This window comes from Anabas testudineus, chromosome 4, assembly GCF_900324465.2.
Source record: "Anabas testudineus chromosome 4, fAnaTes1.2, whole genome shotgun sequence".
Lineage (NCBI taxonomy): Eukaryota > Metazoa > Chordata > Actinopteri > Anabantiformes > Anabantidae > Anabas > Anabas testudineus.
In genome coordinates, this window is record NC_046613.1 from 11,772,305 (window position 1) to 11,788,958 (window position 16,654).

General features: G+C 39.8%; 1 protein-coding gene across 2 annotated transcripts; it reads left to right on the forward strand.

Annotated features, from left to right (window-relative positions):
* The first annotated feature begins 2,017 nt into the window (after positions 1-2,017).
* On the forward strand, positions 2,018-14,583 carry LOC113152141 (guanine nucleotide-binding protein subunit alpha-11-like). Of its 2 annotated transcripts, none has more exons than XM_026345203.1 (8): positions 2,018-2,282; positions 2,632-2,814; positions 4,802-4,986; positions 5,337-5,491; positions 7,471-7,599; positions 8,315-8,444; positions 9,073-9,226; positions 11,888-14,583. In XM_026345203.1, the coding sequence occupies exons 2-8, from the start codon at positions 2,664-2,666 to the stop codon at positions 12,091-12,093; spliced, it is 1,110 nt and encodes a 369-aa protein (XP_026200988.1). In that variant the 5' UTR covers positions 2,018-2,282; positions 2,632-2,663; the 3' UTR covers positions 12,094-14,583. The 2 variants fall into 2 exon arrangements, with proteins under 2 accessions (XP_026200988.1, XP_026200989.1); XM_026345204.1 differs by having other exon boundaries at positions 2,671-2,814.
* The last annotated feature ends 2,071 nt before the right edge of the window (positions 14,584-16,654 follow it).

Here is a 16,654-nt window from a genome sequence, read left to right on the forward strand (position 1 = left end):
TTTGCCCTGTATTTTGTTGCCTACAATCTAATTTGTAATTAATTTATTAAAAATATTTTTCTAGAGTTGTAATATTTGATATTATGAGTTATAATCTCATGAAAGTTAAACGTAAATTAAAAAATTTAATTAAAACTAAAACAACTCATAGGGCCTAAGAACAGAAATGAATGAGACAGAAAGTCAGAGTGAATCTATGTTTTCACACAGAAAAAAGTAAAATCGTAACTTTCACTGTATAAGGAATATTAATTTAGTAAAACAGAGAGTCCCTGGTTTCAGTGGAGCTCAGCTGAAACATGAAGCAAGGGACTGGGATTCTCTGCAACAGGCTAAACAACTAGCTGAAACTGTATCTGCAGCAAAGTGCACTCCTTCATTCTTCTGTCAACACCAACTGAATTAAGGAAAGAGAACTTCCCATGCTGTGTTTTCAAAATAATAGTCCACTCTGATTAGACTTAAAGTTGTGCCATGGCCTCATAAGAAAGCGCAGTATTTATAACGCAGTTCAATTCTGCCATCTGCATTTTAAGTAAACAATCACAAAGAGAATACACAATTGTATAACGCATAACTACTTTAGTTATTTGTTCTGCTCGATTTTGAAGCTTCAAGTAATGCCAGATACAGTGCTAGCAAATAAGTTCATACACAGGTCTTGAACATGAATAGTACACACGCAGGTCTTTCAGGCCTCAGGTGGTGCAACAGGCTGCAAAACATATGCTGATACATTAGTTTTGCTGTCAGCATGTGCAACGTTGTTGTCTGCATGTATTCTGTCACGTATGTCCATTTAATCTGTAATACTCGTGACTGGTTTATTTACTTTGGAACAATATACTCCAGGAGTGGTCATTTTCAGCAATTAATCACATGAATTCTGCTTCTTAAGCATTTTGCACCTTATAAAAAAACACAATCACTTATGTCACAGCAGGTGTTTTTCATTTCTCTTGTATTTGATTCAAAAGGCTAAAACACTGTAAAGGCTGTACAAGCATGTCCCAGCTGATTTACAGTACATTTGTTCTGCTGAAACAGAAGGGAAATTCAGGTGTTGCAGTAGCCATTAAACAGAGAGACATACAGACATGAATATTTGTAATAACGCAGGAAAAAATACACATCACACATCTATGCACATCTAACTGAACACGACAGAAAACAAACTGCACACAGTTAAATCTACACAACAGGCAACTAGTAAGCATTCTGTGCAGTTGTATGTTTATATGATTGTGCAATACTAAGGAATGCGAAAATACATATAATACAACATAATGAATTAATGAATGTATCACTAGATTGTTCGGCTAGGTTGGAGCAGAGCTCTCCACTGTCTGATTATATTGGTCATTCATTGGTCATTGCTCATATATTGGATCATATATGTTCATTCCTCCCCACAGCCATCAGACTATACAACACAGTACTACAGTGACACACTATGTACCTTGTTGTTGTTTCTGTCATTTGTTTTCATACTGGTGTTAACTGGTTACATTATCGTTGTTTGGTGTGTAATTATTAATTAATTTAATTTTCTTGTAATTTATTTTATTTTTTCTTGTGTAGTTAATATTGATGCTTGCCACTCTATACTGCTTTTCTATACTGTCCTATATAATGTCACCTTGCTGCTGTAAACAAAAAGAATTTCCCCATTGTGGTATGAATAAAATCTATCCATCTATCTATCTATCTATCTATCTATCTATTATAGTCCTTGTACAGGGTGATGGCTGTTGGCAGGAATGACTTCCAGTACCTTTTCTTATCACAGCGGAGCTGGAGATGTCTCTGACTAAAGCTGCTCAGCTGTTTGACCAGCAGGGCCGTGGAGAGGATGCGTGCTGCTCTCCCTGATGTTCCCCAGCTTGTTCAGCATGCACCTCTCAACAACATGCTCCAAGGGTTCCAGGGAAGTCCCCCCAGCACGGCTCTTATTTTGTAGGCCCAGCTGTCTCCCTTCCGGCGCGGCTGCGGCGCTTTGCCGCTCTCCCGCCGCAGCGTCGATCAGAGCGCATTCCTGCCGCAGACTGCGGACCGCCGAGGCCGCACATTCCTCCGTGGGCGCGCTGGACTTTCCCAGGACAGAAGGGAAAAGTGTTTTTTTAAATAATGTGTAAGTGTGAACCGATGACAGCGTTTGTGGCTGTCAGCTGTTAGCCCGGCAGGCGGTGTGGACTGCGGGGGACGCGGCGGTAAATGGACGGAGAGAAGAAATCAGAGCGTGTACCTGCTCGTTTTGAGGGAGTGTGAGAGACTGATTGTAGGTAAGAAGACACCGCATGTTGATTCCTGTTTGTAACAATAAAACAACTTGTATTAACTGGGCAGTCCGTGTTGACAGAGAGCGACTGGGCCGGGGGAGTTTGTTAAAGTTAGTGCAGGCTGTAAAGTGTACAGCCCAGGCCTACTAATAACACTGTACAAGTGTTGAACCTGCGACCAGCTGAGACACTGAGCATGTTTTTAGTGTCAGTGTAAGATTTCCGAGGGACCTCAGGTGTGTTAGAACAAATCCTGGCACGCTTACGTGTTAAATTGAGAGTTTATAGAAACTATTACTGCAGGGCAACTTAACAACGATTTTGATTGTCAACCCTTATCGCTTCATTACAGCTGATTATTCATTAACTGTGCTCGCTTCGAGCATGGCAGGTTGCTGGCAGTTGTGCCGCCGCACCTGTATGTGCTGCATGTCCGAGGACGAGAAGAGATCCATCGCTGTGGACAAGGAGATCAAGAGGATCCTCAAGCAGCAGAAGAAGAAGGAGAGAAGGGAAATTAAAATCCTCCTGCTGGGTCAGTGACTGCACACAGAGCAACCTCACACAGCTGTTTGGTTCACATCTGGCAAATGAGAGTTGAGCAGTTTAGCACAGATACCAAACACTTTGATTTAAAGACATTTACATTACAGGACAGTAAAAGATGAGAAGACACAATAAGGAACACCCTGCATAAGAAATAATAGCTTGAGCTGATTGGTTGCCTGTAGCCTAGTGTGACAACTATGTAAGGCATGTGTCACCATGTGAGTATGTAAAGAATGGCCCCGACTGGGGTTGGTTATAGTCTACCTAAATGCCACAGAGACGGGAAATACATGGCCCAGGAACCCACAGGCACACTTTACAGCTGGTTTGATGACTTTAGACCGGATTGACAGCAGCAGTGCAATTGTTTGATGCTTTCGTTATAGATAGACACAGCTGAGGCAGGCAGAAGATAATAATGTGATATCAAGTTGGATTAATCCGACATTATGCTGGAATTTTTATGAAAAAACATTAGTTGATTAATCTGAATTTTCTTAACAACTAGTTGGATAACTTAACAATAGTTTTGAGCATTTAACACACAAACAGCTGAATTTCTTGCTCTTCTGTGTGGTAGTAATTTGAATACACTTTATGTGGCTTTGTGGACTTATCATAGGTCACATTTTAATAGCTGAAAGTAGTGAATATTTGGGATTTTGATTGATAAGTGACTTTAAAGATTAATTTCAATAGTATCACAACATCGTGATATAACAACTGTACAGCTGTTTCCTACTTTATTGTTTTAGTGTGAAGGTAGACAACTTTGTCTACAATAAAGACTACCAAAAAGATATTGAAATAAAACTTTTAGAAACAAAGCAATAGGCGTTACATGCCACATATTTAATGAGTGTGTGTCTGTTATCAGCAAATTAAATGGAAAACAGGATGGAAGCAACAGGATCTTGCCGTTTACCACTTCTGACAAACAATTTCCTGGGGGAAAGCCTGCAATGATATGAAGAGACAGTAAACAATAATATTGAATTATTACCCACTGTTATTTTCCCTATCACTGTGTGGAATTACTGAAAACAAATGTTTGAGGATGGGAACATGCGAACATTTTCATCATTTACTTTCAGTAGTTTGGGGCAAGAGTCATACACTGTTCACTGAGAATGGTTTTTTCTCTTGTAGATGGTTGAAAGATTGTCCAAGCATGTGTTATAGCAGCTACAGAGAAATAATATACAAACTATTTGGTATTAAAGAAATAAATATAGATAGAAAGGAAGAAAGGAAGTTGTAAAATGTCAGTTCAGTATTCATTAAAATTAGGCCATCTGAGACAATAACTCAGGCTGCTCTCTTTCATGTTACTTCTAGCACTTTGTTTGAGTATAATCTAAGAGGCTGACAGCACAGATAAACTGTGCACCTGTTAGCACAGCATCCGGTTTGACAGCTTCTGTCTGTCACCTTGTTCTTTAATTGTGGTTAGCTGGTTTTCTTTTGAAGGCTTTTTAACTTTTTTTTTCTTAACCACAGAAGTAGCAGATAAACAATTGTGTAATAACCCACAATATTGTTGAACCTAATCTTTTGCTTTGGTTTAAAACATCTCGGGCCTCATAAAGTGAAACTTACTCTATTCTTAGAGCACACTCCACCGCTTTTTCGCAGAAAACATTTAGGACTTATACAGTGGAACTAACAACAACAATGGTGACAATAATGTACAGCAATAACAGTTGTGTTTTTTCTGCTGTGACATGTCTGTATGTGCTGTCTTTATCATATAAAAAATATAAATTCTATTTACTATGCTCCTTTAAACCAGCGTTAGTAATTGATGCAGTGGCACAAGCACTAAACACATATCTTCACATTAAAAAGTTGTTTTTATGCATATTTAACCAACACAATTAAGAAACATCAGCATTAATTTAAAGTCTACTGACTGAATTGTACAACTTCTACTCCCACACACTACTATTTTTTATAATGAATATTTGCCACAGGTACTGGAGAAAGTGGAAAAACCACTTTCCTCCGACAGATGAGGATCATCCATGGACGAGGCTTCTCAGAGGAAGAGAGAAAGAGCTTCGCCAAATGTATCTACCAGAACATCTTTACAGCCATGAGGGCCATGACAGGAGCCATGACCACACTCAAAATCCCCTACTCAAACGTGGAAAACAAGGTACACTCACAGATATAGTACATGGACCTCTACCATCATAAACACACATGGGCACACCCACTCACAGTTTACCCACCCACATCAAACACACTGGCACAGAAACACACACAAGGAGCACACTGTTAGCTGAATAGACAGCTACCTGACTGCTCTATTGTAATGCTTTCAAATAAACAGGGTGCATATTGCCATGCTAGCTGGTAATGTCAACATGAGCACACAAAACTGAATCCTTGAGCACAACAGATGTTGAAGGACTAATTACTCAGAAAATCTGTGACAGGAGGCACTCTCAAGTGTCAGTATGTCATGAAATCACCTAATAAGCAGCATCTCTCAATGTCTTGTAGAAGTATGCTCAGAAGCTGCAGGAGGTAAACACGGTGCAGATCACCCAGCTGGAACCGGGCTATGTTGATGCAATCCGTCGCCTCTGGGCAGACTCAGGCATCCGGGCCTGTTACAGCCGCCGCTGCGAGTACCAGCTCCTGGACTCTACAGAGTAGTGAGTAGAGAATCAGAGTTATCAGATGATATGCTGAAACACTGTCAGAGCTGCCAACAACGATATCACATACAGGAATTTATTAGAGGAAGAAGAAACCTATAAAATGGTTAAATAGATAAAAAGCAGAAATTATATACCGCTGGACATTTTATTTACTAAATACTTTAGATACAGTCCATCTGAGAATAAACAGCTTCTATGATACATCTTTTATCACCTTTTTATTAAAGCTACAATAATACTAATGATACAAAGGTTTGCATGGTCCCTCTGTACCTGTACATGTGGGTGTTCTTTAGGTACTCGGGCTTTGTCCCACAGTCCAATACTCTAAGTTATCCATAGGTGTCAATGTTCTCCTTACATGTATGTCAGCCTGTCCAGAATGTACCCTGCCTCTTGCCCAGTGACAGATAGGATTGGCTCCAGCTCCCCAGTGCCCCGTAACAGGAAAAACTGTTGAGATGATTGATGGATGGATGGTTAGAAGGATGAGCCTTACTCCTTAGCTAAACTTTTATAAGCAAGTATCTCTGCAGGGCTGCAAGGCTGTTCTGTGAGTTTGACTTGACAGGAAGCTTGGACAGCCCCTCTCCATAATAAAATATCTTTTAGAGCATATTTCTATTAAAAAATTCAGAACTATGGTTTTAAACCTTTTAAAACACTGATATACTGTATATATCAATGTGGCCAAAGGAAGAAGAAACCAAAACACTTAAAAAGATGGAGAGAGAAAAAAAAAAGTCTATATATATTGTCCAGCTGCTCCATTTATTGAGTCAGTATAGAGCTCTAGGTACAAAATATCTATAAGAGACCAGAGTCCAGTGTGTTGTTAAGAGGAAGTGAGGAGGCTGTCACTAAGCTACTGCTATCTTCTTAGCAGTTGTTACACAGCACAGCAGGATTTTTTAGTTGATATTGTCAGATACCTAGAGACAATAAGCTGTTATAAAGAGGAGGTGGGACAATATAGAAGCTGCTTTGTTTCAAAAAATGAGACACTGGTGGACAGTCATGTGAAATTACACTCACGGAGCAGACGTTGCACAGCACATCAGTATGTTTACCCATAAGGTACAGCTTGCTCAATCCACATTGAGCAAGCACTATGCAAAAGTGTTGAGGAGAAATTCCCTTTAATGGGAGATGTCTCCACCAGAACCAAGCTCAGAGTGGGCGGAAATACACAATGAGGTCTGTGAGGTCTTATGATGGATATGGATGGAGATAGGATATGATGGAGCTTGATTATTAAGTGCTTTATATGTGAGGAGAAAGATTTTATATTGTATTCTATTTTTCTGTTTTTCCTTTGCAGGATCTCAGATAAGGTTGTACATTTTGTATTTTGTACTGAGACCACTGGAGGGTGCTAGTTCTTTACACACTGTGCAGTAATGATTTATTTCTCAGTCAAGTTGAAATTAAAAAATTGTTGAAAGAGTAAATTGAGGAAATGAGCCAACTGTCATGTGAGAATCACAACATTTATCATCTTCTAAGATGATAATAAGAGATAATAAGTCATATTACAGAGTACCACAGTTATCCCAAAACTGTGCATCTCATGTTCAAAGTAACTAATGTGTCACAAAACAAAGCCCGGACTTAGCTCGTCTGTTTTTTCTCTTTTCTATTGCTGCTCTGTTCTTTGTTTAACAGCAGCTCAATCATCATGGTGTGTTCATGATAAGAGACAGGCAGTGAACATTAGCTAACGACAGCTTGTATCAACACGAGCCATAAAGCCGTCGTCTGCACACAGGGTGATATGGACTCTCTCCACTCCCTTCTTGAATGTTTAATCTGCATTTTCTTTATCATCACAAATCTTGGTTCACCTCGGTTTGTTCAACTTGGTTGATGATGTGATGTAAAGGGAGGAATATGTTTGACTTGACGCCTCCGTCAGAAGCAAACTTTTTAGTAATGTTATAAACTATTCTTCTTCCGTCTTTTCTCTCCTTCAGTTACATGACTAATCTGGACCGCATCTCTGGCTCTGACTACATCCCCACTGAACAGGATGTGCTACGAGTTCGATTCCCTACGACAGGCATCCACGACTATGCCTTCTCTATCAAGAACATCACACTAAGGTGGCCAATCCTCAGATTACCACCCTCTCACAGGGACAAATCTAATACCAACACTATTCACTGCTCCGTGAAAAAAATACCATTGACTCTTGCACAGGCTTTGTCTCCTTATGCCTGTTTGGACCCAATAGGATCACATTTCTGACTGAGTCTGCACAAAGCTCCTGACGTGTCGCTCTGTGTGTTTTATTTTGAACGTGTGTTGGTATCGTCTCTTTCTGCAACCAGAGTGGACTCTGACAAAGCTCGGCAGACAAAGGCCAAAGTTCACTTATAAGGCACACTGTTCCCAGATAAAATGACTCCTGCTCCTAAATCACGATGTAAAGTTCAATGTTAAAACAACCAAACGAAGCATAAAATAATGATAAGTATGTTTAAAATTTAAAGTAATAAAACTTTAAAGATAATATTATACTTAATTTCCTTTAAAAAAGGAAATTAAGTAATTAAGAGCTTTCTTCTTGGTGTTTATGATGTTACACTATAAAAGTGACACTGTTCACGCTAGATAAACCTGTGATTCACAAACGTGAAGCATTGTCTTATTACCAGTTGTGAACTTTAACACAGGACAATTGAACACAGGAGTGACATTTTTATTGTTGTGTTGTCGATATAGCCATACTACCAGATCCTTCAGAACATGTAGACTTTTCTGTATATTTGTATATTAACTTCCCAAACTGTCTTCCTCTGCTCGGATCCCCAACAGGGTTGTGGATGTGGGCGGTCAGAAGTCGGAGCGTCGGAAGTGGATTCACTGTTTTGAAAACGTCACCTGCCTCATGTTCCTGGCCTCCCTTAGCGAGTACGACCAGGTTCTGGAGGAGAGAGAGACCATTGTAAGAGGCCTGTTTGTGTGTCTTTACAAATTTGTCTTGGTCAACAGCAGAAAGTCAAAAATTCTAACAGCATACAGAATTGTCAGCTAAGTGGATCAAAAGAGTGTTTATATTATATTATTGTAGAGCCACAACAATTATTTGTTTAATCAATTAATTTACAAAAAATTCACTGGCAACTGGTTTGCATCATTACAATTGGAGGTTATGAATTAATTGTTTCCATTTTCCACAAGCAGGTGTCACTCTAGTACAAGAAAACCTCTGCACCTTTTACGCTTTCTCTCCTTTCCAGCCCTGTCGCATTCTGTCCCTTACACAGTGTCACTAAGTCGTTTATCTCTCCCAGTCACTTTTCAGTCTGCCAGCACATTCATTAACCTCCACAGTGGCCCGTATGCACTAGACCCCCTATAAACTCACCTCCTCCTCTCTTTAAATCACTTCTTCCCCTCGCTGCCTCATCCCCAAATCCACCTAGCCATCCCTGAGAAAGCATGTTCTCCACTCTTGAAGTAAAAAACATTTCTCCAAAACTCACTGGAGTATATATTTTATCTATTACAACACCTTGTCCTGCTATACTGCTGCCTCCTGTGTGATATCTGACTCTGTCTCACTTTCTTAGAACCGAATGCACGAAAGTCTGGCTCTGTTCTACACCACCATCCATTCTCCTTGGTTCTACAACACCTCCATCATCCTTTTTCTCAACAAGACTGACATCCTGGCTGACAAAATCCAAACATCTGACCTGCAGAAATACTTCCCCAACTTCACAGGTAAACTGCACAATTTGTTTTTGCATAATTTATAATTACACCGTGCTGAAGTAAGAGTAATTGAATTAGATTAGTGTTGAACAAATTATTTTAATGATAAGATGATTTCGAAAATGGAAATTTACAACAGTGATTAGATAAGAAAAACAGGACCGTTTTCTAGGTATTTGTGGGTGTGGCCTGCTTTCATGTTGAGTTGAACAGGTTTGGGTTTGGATAGTTAGTCAGAGTGAAGACACACTTTGATCTTCATTATAATTTCAGTGACGTCATTGGCTGGACTGACTTTAGAGATTCCCTTACTAGTGCCATCATGAGATTGATGCTTTGTTTTTGTGTGAAATAGCTTGATTACGTTTGGTGCACACATTCATGTTTCTCTCAGAATTAATGTTTGAAAATATCGGTTCAACTTCCAAACAGGAAATTACAGTATTTGAGGGAAAGTCAGGGGACAGATTCTAGTCACTGGTCAGCTGATTTCTCATCATCATCAATTACCACAGTTTCACTAGTTGTCTGCGGGTGGCTGTTCCCATCACACTGAGCACAGAATTGTGTCTGTGGTTTTGATTTTGTTCCCCTCTGGCCAATTTTGCTTTGAACTTGCAGCAATCCCATCACCCAGTGGAAGTAATATATGATTTCAAACAAATTATTTGCAAAGTGATTTCTCCTGACTCTGAAGTGGAAAGATTCTCCCTCCAAGTGTCAGCCATACAAGCGGACACTTACAGCAGCATTATAACTTTTTCAGTTTTTTTGTGTCTTGTTTACTCCTTCATATGTCTCTGTGTCTACAAACATACACACAAGCAGAGAGTTGCAAATGAGTCCTGTCTAGCTACCTGGTGTATTTACAGATGTGGCTGCATTCCTGTAGCTTCGCTGATACGAGGGGCTGTAGTGTTGCCTTAATAGTCCCCTCCCTCTGTTACCCATGGCAACCACAGTCAGACACTGAGCTTTCCACAAGCCATGAACCCCCCGCAAGCACACAGGTGTGCATGTGTGAAGTGTGTCTGTGCGTGCAGAGTGGGAGTTACAGTGATTAGTGGTGTGTGTGGGTGTGTTTGTATGGCTATCATTGTGAGGACTTTTTGTAAGGAATTTTAACCTTGGGACTAAGGAAATTTTTACAAAGTGAGGACATTTTAGCCGGTCCTCACAATGAGAAGCGTGTTTAAAGAGCAATTTTGGGGTTAAGACTAGGTTTAGGTTAGGTGAAGTTTAGGGTGAGGCAGTTAGTTGTGATGGTTATGGTTAGGGTAAGGGAGTGCATGTGATAAATTAAAAATTGAAACAGAGTACGTTAGCATGGCCTATACAACAGTAGGGGGCTAGAGAATGAATTATGTCAATGAGTGTCCTCACAAGGGCTGCCATACAAAAATGTGTGTGTGTGTATGTGTGTGTGTGTGTGTGTGTGCGCCCACTGTGTTTTACCATCAACATTAGCAGAGTAAAATAATGACTCATACAGGGTCAGGCTTCTTGATGTGAATTTAACCTTAACAACAACTCAGAGCAGCTCTTACCTCTGGCTGCTATTTGCTGCTCACGTACAGACTGTGTCACTTTTCTTACCTGCAGCTATACTTGAAGGCTACTGGTGTTAAATAGCCCTGCAGGGATGAACTTTGTGAATTGGACAAACGCTGACATTATTATTCAGTTACTGTAAATGATTAGTCTTTTGACACAAAACTAATTGTTTGTGTCATTCGGGAAAATCATCAGTCACTACTTGCAGCTTTTTCTGTTTAATCTAAGCCTGAAATTAATGATTATTTTTATTTCCCACAGTTCAAATTAATTATTTTAATTCTTAATTAATCTTTTGGTTTTGGACTGCTCAGACAAAACTGAAGTGGACACATCACAATAAGGTGCTGGGGCCACTGTGCACTATTTTGGAAGTCATTTTATTATTTATTATTTATTTATTGTGTTGGTGTGTATTTTGTTTACAACATCCAAATTAAGCAAACCACTTGTAGCACTTTGCAGCTTTGGCTTTAACAGCACCATAACATTTCGACAGAGGTTGTTATCAAGTAATAAGTAAGTGGTATTAAAATTCACTGAAATTACTATCAGCCTCAACTTTTGCTGGTGACATGTATCTTTGTGGTCTCTCAGATGATCCTTTTAAGAAGTGGCTCTAATCATCTTTTCAGCCAATTTGCACTTGTGGGCTGTGCAGTAACTGCTGTTTATCCAAGAAAACCACATCAGGGAGGAAATGCAAGCCGAATATTTTCTTATGCCATTTGACAAAATTGTTTGGCAGCTTGGTATTTTTCCAGTTTGTGGTTTAAGGAAAATGAGATTTCTACTTGTTTTTTGTTAAGAATACTGTTGCATTACAACAACATTCTATCCAGCATGTATTTGTTGTTTTATATTTAGAGATGAACACATTTTATGAATTTTGTCAGACTCTAATCATCTTTCATTCTTCAGAATGAATTAAAATTATGGTACTTTTTATATCTAATTTAATCCTCTATATGCCTAGAAACATAAACATAACATACCTTCATGTCTTCCATTCTACATTTTCATTCTTCCCCATTTGATTTAGTCCCACTTCAAATAAATGTTTCATCTTTATGTTGTCTATTCACATCCCTCGTTTCCTTTGCTCCTCTGAAACAGGTAGGAGGCAAGACCCCGAAGGCGCTAAGAACTTCATTCGCAAGTTGTACGAGCAGCAGGCGGTCAACCGCGACAACAGGGACGAGTGGAAGACCCTTTACCCGCACTTCACCTGCGCCACTGACACAAACAACATCCGCCGGGTTTTTAACGATGTCAAGGACACAGTGCTAGTGAAGTCTCTCAGGGACTATGGAGTCATCTGAACTTTTACTCAGTGGTAAAAACAGCAGGAAGCGCACTATGTTTGCTCTGTTTAGTTGTCTGAGTGAAGGCTTTGATTGAGGCTGAAATGTCACGCTTTAGATTTTTTTTTTTCTAAAGCCTGGACAATTGTAGCTTCCTCCATCGCCTCTCCTTCTTCTTCTTCATCCGGACTTAATGAAGACGCAGGTGGAGGAAGAAGGGGCAAATCTGGGCTCGTGTCTCTCCTCTGTCACCATCACTACCCTGCCCCCTTCTCTTCCTGTAGAAAACATAAAAAACATTTAGTGGGAACTCTGCAGGGACACACAACAAGACTTCTTCTTATAAGGAAAAAAATCTAATCAAATTTCTCTCAGCCAGATGCTTTTTCCACATATTGATGTTACTTTTATTTTATTTTATTTGTTTAAAGAAGTGTTTGGTTCATGCAGCAACTGAATTGATTTATAATTGAAGCAGGAGCAGCAACAGTGTGAAGTGCTGTGGCACCATTAACGCAGTAATGACTTCTACAAGTAGAAATGAGGCAACGCATGGGTACGCATGGTTAATGCTTTATTTGAGCATTAACCATGGGCACATTTAGGTAGAGAACATGCTTGAACATGATACAAAGTGGAAAGACACAAAAAGTTTCAATGCACCGACTTCCAAACTAGTCTTTTTCATGAGACATGGCCAAAATCCCTATCCATCACAGTTATCTCACACTGGCTACATTTCTGACTTATCTGTATTCAACACAACTCCTCTGGACAGGCCTTCTCTATTATAATTTATAGAAAGTAGAGTGAATATTCATTGAATTCAAGATGGATGTGATGTGGATAAAAGGAAAGTTAGTTTTAGACCAACTGCTTCACCAAATGGCTATTTCTAATTCCTGTTCAAGAGTTTTGCACAGAACAGTTTCTTCCTATATTCATTCTTATTTTCCTCTTCTAATTAGTGAATTTGAATTTCTTAGGCAAACACCAATTAAACCGTACTGTAAAACAGCTGAGCACTAAGCAAAGACGCAGATATGGTGTTTTTAGTAGGTTGGTGATTAGAGGACCCACATGTTGTTGCTATGTCTGTTTTGCAGACGTACTCAGATGCAAGACGCTGAATCCCAACCAACTGCACCGATGCTTTACCTGCTATATTTATTTCTGCACAGGTTTTAAGAAAAGCAAGTGGTAACAGGAAAGTCCGGACCAGATTTCTTAATAGACTCTATGTTGTTCATCTTTGTTGTTTGCATCTTTTTTACTATCAGGAGGGAAAAGATAAGAATGTGAGAATCTGGTGATTTAATCAACATTTTTATTGTCATTTTTAGTCAAAAGTATTGTTCATAATGAGAAACCCACGGAGAATTATCATCCAACACTGCTGCTCTCTTTTAGCTCTTTGTTTTGGTTTTCCGTCCAGCAGCTTCTCTCCTACTGCTGTCATTAGCAGCTCTTAAGTCCCCCTGTACTGTGCCTATGTTAATTTTTAGAGTGCGTGTCTGCTCACAAAATCTTTTAAAGCTGCATCAAGTGCTTCAATATCTATTTTTAAGTGTGATAAATACAGTTGGTCACAGTCTGCAAAATATGCCTGTTTTGTACTTATCAACATTCAGTTTTCATACAGCAATGAAGTGACAGCAGCTTTCCAATTTTCTATGACTTTAAGTCTTCAACTAGCTTATTTCAACTCTTTGCTGAACCTTTGAGCTGAGCTGAGATGTGATTGAAGAGATTCTCCACCATTATCTTTATTTGTTTCCAGTCAAGACTCCCGTCAGCTCAATTCACAATTAATACACTTCATTAAAACCATTACTATAAATCTGAGCACAAATCACATTCGGTGGCTGACAAGAATCAAAAGGTCACGAATGAAGAAGCAGAGACTGTGAGAAAACAGCTCGATTCACACTCCAAGTTCAATCAACAATGTTCGGGAGAAAAAGCCAACAGGCAATCTGCTGGTAAAGGGTACAGAATATTAATATGAGGACTCAGGCTGCATGTGCGTGTCCTATTTATATCAGTGTGTAGAGGGGAGAATTTTTAAGTATTGATCAGGAGCATGACTTCTACCACCGAGTGCGTCATTGAGTGGAAAATGATGGTGAAATTCAGTAAATTAACTGACCGTGGGAAGCTACAATTAGTTCACTGTTGTGTGGTTTCTGTCGCTGATTTGGTAACTGAATATGAAGTATTTTGATGTCTACACTGCTGTGTTCAGATGTGGTAGCTACCTTTATGATGCCTTCAACACAAGTATATTTTTACTGTACATTTACTGACTACTGTACTTCTAATTCTTTTTAACTGCTGTATTTTTTAACACTGTCGCCTTCGGCACTGTGACGAGACGGTGTGTTTGCTTGTGAACTACTTTTGTACATTGGGAGACCTCTTACTATTTTTGTGCAGAATCGGGTGGAGGAAGTGGGCAAATATATTTTTTATTTCTAGTGAACATTAAAAACAAACTTGAAGACTCACTCCACTGTTTGCTTTTGTTTGTCTTCTGTGGAAGAGCTGGCTAGAGAGAGCCTCCCTGTCTGTCTGTATGATGTGTTTTCTTTTCGCTGTCACCCAGACAAATATGTTTTTGCAAGCTGGAATCAAATGTCCATATGACTTGACTTTGTAAATAATGCAATAATGCAGTATTTGCACAAGACTGACACAAAGACTACTTGTGTGGTGGCAGTGTGAGGTAGAGCTCCTCTGTAAACGCAAGTGTCGCATCCAAGAAGGAGAAAACAATGTTCAGAGTCTGAAAGTATAAATTTGACATTTGACAGTTCCAATGCTTCACACAGATGACGTTTAAGCTGCCATAATTTTCCATCCTATTGGCAGAACCAAACTAGTTCCTCATTAATGATGAGAAATCGCTTCTCCAAACAATATTCCGTCATAGTTCATTGCAGTCCACTGACAACAAACCTACTCTCTGTACACAACACATGACTCTTATTTGCAGAATAAATATTATACAGACAAAAAGCGAAACACGTCATAGAGTCCTTTACTTCTAACACACACACACACGCTGGTAGGCTCTGTCGCAAAACTGCACTATGGGTTTGTGAGAGAGATCTGGTGACTGTCAGTCTCATCCTGACGACTTGACATTCTCAAGTGTGTGTGTGTGTGTGTGTGTGTGTGTGTGTGTGTGTGTGTGAACATGTGCTTGTGCCTTTGTGCTTACAAGAGTGTATGTGTCAGTACGCGTGTACCTTTCGGTGTGTGATTCTGAATGTGTGTGTGTGTGTGTGTGTGTGTGTGTGTGAACCATAGAGACAGGAGCAGAGCAGCCTCCTGTCTCACAGCTCTGTCAGCAGTGAAGGTGCCTTGTTACCGCAGCCTCATCACTCATAACTCCTGAAGCCTTGTTCACATTCTGCCGACATCACTACAGTCAATTAACCATGATAACTCATTTCATAAACACTGATTAAAACAAAACACTGCTAAAAATACTACAAAATGCTCCATTCTGCAGAGGACACTAGTGCTGCAGTCGTACAATGTTGAGTCTTCATGCATTTCTGTATTTTAATACGGTTATCTCATTGCTAATGTTGTAGAAACACAACATGCAGAATTTGGTTTGTCGTTTATGAAAAACATCAAGGATCCAGGTGGATAGAAAACATTAAACATGGGCATTTTCTATATTTACTTGTTTGAATTCATTAAAACTACCTTTTACATATGAATCCATATGGATTCAGTCTTTGTTCACTTTTCAGCAGCACAGCTCACATTAGATATTTGCTCACTTCAGCTAGTGAAAATGAAACTTCCAGTGAGAAATAACAACAGGACTGCAGTCCTAAAAACATGTCGCTTCGGATTCTGTACATTCACACAGTTTAAGGGACTCCTAAGTCTGAACTTCCAGTACGCTCAGTCATTTTTTGTTTTCCTAGCCTCTGCATGCACACATGTACACCTGAGAAAAACTCTGCAGCAGGCGAAATGTGCGTACATGGAAGTGGCTCTAAGGAAGGTTTGTTCTGGTATTTCTTCTTCAATGTCTTCATCCTGCTTAGTCTGAAAATAGAAATGATTAGTTTTGTTTCTGTCTAGAGAAGGCCAGTGTGTCTGACTTGAAACCTCTGCACAAGCTCACAGAACGAGAAACCAGTTTGGGACAGACCCAATTTTCCGTAGCTGACATTTAGAATGATTGATTCCTCTGAGACCGTGTGTGCATGACTCCCAAAAATTGTCTGTGCTGAAGAAGATGAGAGGATTTGACAACAGGTGGGAAGCTGGGCCTCGGTACCCTTTGCTGATAATGAGGGATTTGTTTATGTAAATCTTAAACAACACAGACACATTCGGCTACTCTCTCAGATACCAGCGGTGCTGCTGCTCTGATCCACCCCCAAGTCTTGGCTCACACGTGCTGGGCTCTTCTGGGTGCTGTGCAATGGGTGAGAAGAGCAGCAGCTTGTGTGATCCTCTGTGTAGAGGCAGAGCTGAGATGCGTAGTGCAGGTTAGCCGGTGAACTTTTTAAAATCTGTTTTGCTGCCTGATTTGTTGCTATGGACCGGG

Coding starts and splice junctions, on each gene's coding strand:
- LOC113152141 (XM_026345203.1), top strand. CDS start 2,664: ATGGCAGGTTGCTGGCAGTTGTGCCGCCGCACCTGTATGTGCTGCATG. Junction 2,815..4,801: donor AATTAAAATCCTCCTGCTGG/GTCAGTGACTGC, acceptor TATTTGCCACAG/GTACTGGAGAAAGTGGAAAA. Junction 7,600..8,314: donor ATCAAGAACATCACACTAAG/GTGGCCAATCCT, acceptor GATCCCCAACAG/GGTTGTGGATGTGGGCGGTC.